The sequence below is a fragment of the Notolepis coatsorum genome (genome assembly GCF_963971535.1).
Source record: "Notolepis coatsorum genome assembly, chromosome: 17".
NCBI classification, from domain to species: Eukaryota; Metazoa; Chordata; class Actinopteri; order Aulopiformes; family Paralepididae; genus Notolepis; species Notolepis coatsorum.
In genome coordinates, this window is record NC_140181.1 from 8,475,078 (window position 1) to 8,477,577 (window position 2,500).

At 41.8% G+C, this 2,500-nt stretch overlaps 1 protein-coding gene across 1 annotated transcript in view; it reads right to left on the reverse strand.

Annotated features, from left to right (window-relative positions):
- Nucleotides 1–114: 114 nt before the first annotated feature.
- LOC311243450 (oxytocin receptor-like) overlaps nucleotides 115–2,500 on the reverse strand; it is a gene marked incomplete at its 3' end in the record, with an annotated part of 74,827 nt that continues 72,441 nt past the window's right edge. The window contains exon 4 of the mRNA XM_084332683.1: nucleotides 115–306. Within this exon, the coding sequence (XP_084188809.1) occupies nucleotides 115–306 (192 nt within the window). The remainder of the gene's footprint in view (nucleotides 307–2,500) is intronic.

Consider the following 2,500-nt stretch of genomic DNA (forward strand, 5'->3'; position numbering starts at 1 on the left):
GAACAGGCGAATCCAGCTCACAGCTCCGGGGTTGGTGACGAACGCAATCTCCGCTACGCCCTAGCCTTTTTATTCTATTATATTCTATGTCACTCTACTTTATTCCATTCTATTCTACGTTACTCCATTCTCCTCCAGTCCCTTCCCTCCCGCCCCTACCTGGCACACGGTGATGACGAGGACGGGGAGGATGAAGACGGAGATGGTCATCCAGGTCACGTAGGCCTTCAGGCCCCACGACTCGGCAAAGTGTCCCCAGCACTCGTAGACCCCCGGAGCGACCTCCGACCTGGAGAAGATGAACACCTGGGAGGACGACACGACACGGTCAACGGTCAGATGGTCACGTTTTTTTTTTAATCTTGAATGGTAAATGGTGCAGCTTTTATCCAAATCGCTTTACAATTTGTTGTTCAAATGTTTACCCATTCACTCACACATTCACACACAAGGTGCCAACCTGCTCATCGGGAGCAATTAGGGGTTAAGTGTCTTGCTCAACAACTCTGCCTGACTTCCCTCCTTTACCCAACTGTCCCTCTGATTCCCTTCCCCTTAGTGTGTCTCCCTCTTTATACGATAGAGGTATATGTTCCTCTGATTCCCTTCCCCTTAGTGTGTCCCCCTCTTTATACGATAGAGGTATATGTTCCTCTGATTCCCTTCCCCTTAGTGTGTCCCCCTCTTTATACGATAGAGGTATATGTTCCTCTGATTCCCTTCCCCTTAGTGTGTCCCCCTCTTTATACGATAGAGGTATATGTTCCTCTGATTCCCTTCCCCTTAGTTTGTCTCCCTCTTTATACGATAGAGGTATATGTTCCTCTGATTCCCTTCCCCTTAGTTTGTCTCCCTCTTTATACGATAGAGGTATATGTTCCTCTGATTCCCTTCCCCTTAGTTTGTCTCCCTCTTTATACGATAGAGGTATATGTTCCTCTGATTATTTTTTTACCGTTACGCATATAGACTGCCCTTCCAACTGAAAATGTTTAGGATAGAATCAAAATATTAGGTAAAGAGAGAGAGATGCCCCATATTCCATTGCAGTTTGCACGGCCTCCTCAGCGTGCCTCTCCGCGGACCTATATATTTTATGCATAGCGTGGGTGATGATGATGATGATGATGATAGAAACCGCTGTTGAATGCTGGTATTACACTCATTGAGGGACACGAAGAAGTCAAGTCTGATGGGATTTGGGAATCTCAAATACAAATCGGGATTGGAATAAAAAATGCATTTATATTAATCAATACAGAATATACAGCACTTCTTGGGGTCTGTAGGGTAAGCACTTATTCCCTCCCCCCTGAACATTTATGGAGATGTGTGGGCCTTTTAAGTCAGTGATAAAAGTGTCTTTCAAGGATAAGTGAGCTCCTGCACTGATTATTATAGTTCAATATTCAATATTTGATCACCAAAACCCCCCAAAAAGCATAAAAAGGGGGCCCCCCGCCCGAAAAGGGCCCTTAAAAATTTCGCTCGCGCGCTACGCGCGCTCGGTTAATATATACACACAAGTGTAGTGCCCTTTTCGGCCTTTGAGCACCTGCCCCTCTAAAGTCCTGTGCACGTCCCTGCACCTTAGTGTGTCTCCCTCTTTATAGAGGTATATGTCCCTCTGATTTATATTGAAATTCTTTATTCGGAATAACCCCTTGAGATGTAGCATCTGGTTTTCGAGGGGCTCCTAACACAATACAACGTATGTACATTTTCAGAAGAAAAAAATAAACCCACAAAAAACATTGGACATCGAAACAGTCTACAACAACAAAATCAACTGAGAAATTACATTACAAAATAAGATCGCAAAATAAACAGGACAAACAAAACACAAATCAAGCAAGGATAGGAATGGATCGTTACTTCGTATGAGATAAGTAGTGAAAGTCATGATAGTATACAGTATATAAATGATAAACTAAAAATGATAAACTAAAAAACATGTACATGTACTTTGAAAGTAAGAAGACAGCGCATTTTTTTTATAAATAAAAAGATGAGATGAAACGAGTATTTGCAGGTAAGTTATTCCAATCAGAAGGGGCTTTGAACAAAAAGGCTTTCTTGGCTGTTGCTTTTGAGAGTGTTGAAAGTGTAGGTATGGAAGAATAGAGTTGGCTAGAATGCCTTTAAATAATAATTGGAAGAATATGGAGTCAAGTATTGTTTTAGATATAGCGGATAATTAAGATGAATACATTTGAAAATAAATTGTAACCAGTGGCGCTGTGTCTTCTTACAGTGGGAGAGGGCAAATTCAGTGTTTCATACATTAGACAGTGATGAGTTGTAAAAGGGCATCCAAGAGCAAATCTGCATAATTTGTTGTAAACTGTATTGAGAGGAATGAGATTCGTTTGGGATGCAACCTGGTAGACCACATCTGCATAATCCATCAATGGTAAAATTAGTTCAATCAATCAATGGATTATGTTTGTCCCCCTCTTCTGTTAAGTGCCTTGGGTTCCTTGAAAGGCGCTATATAAAT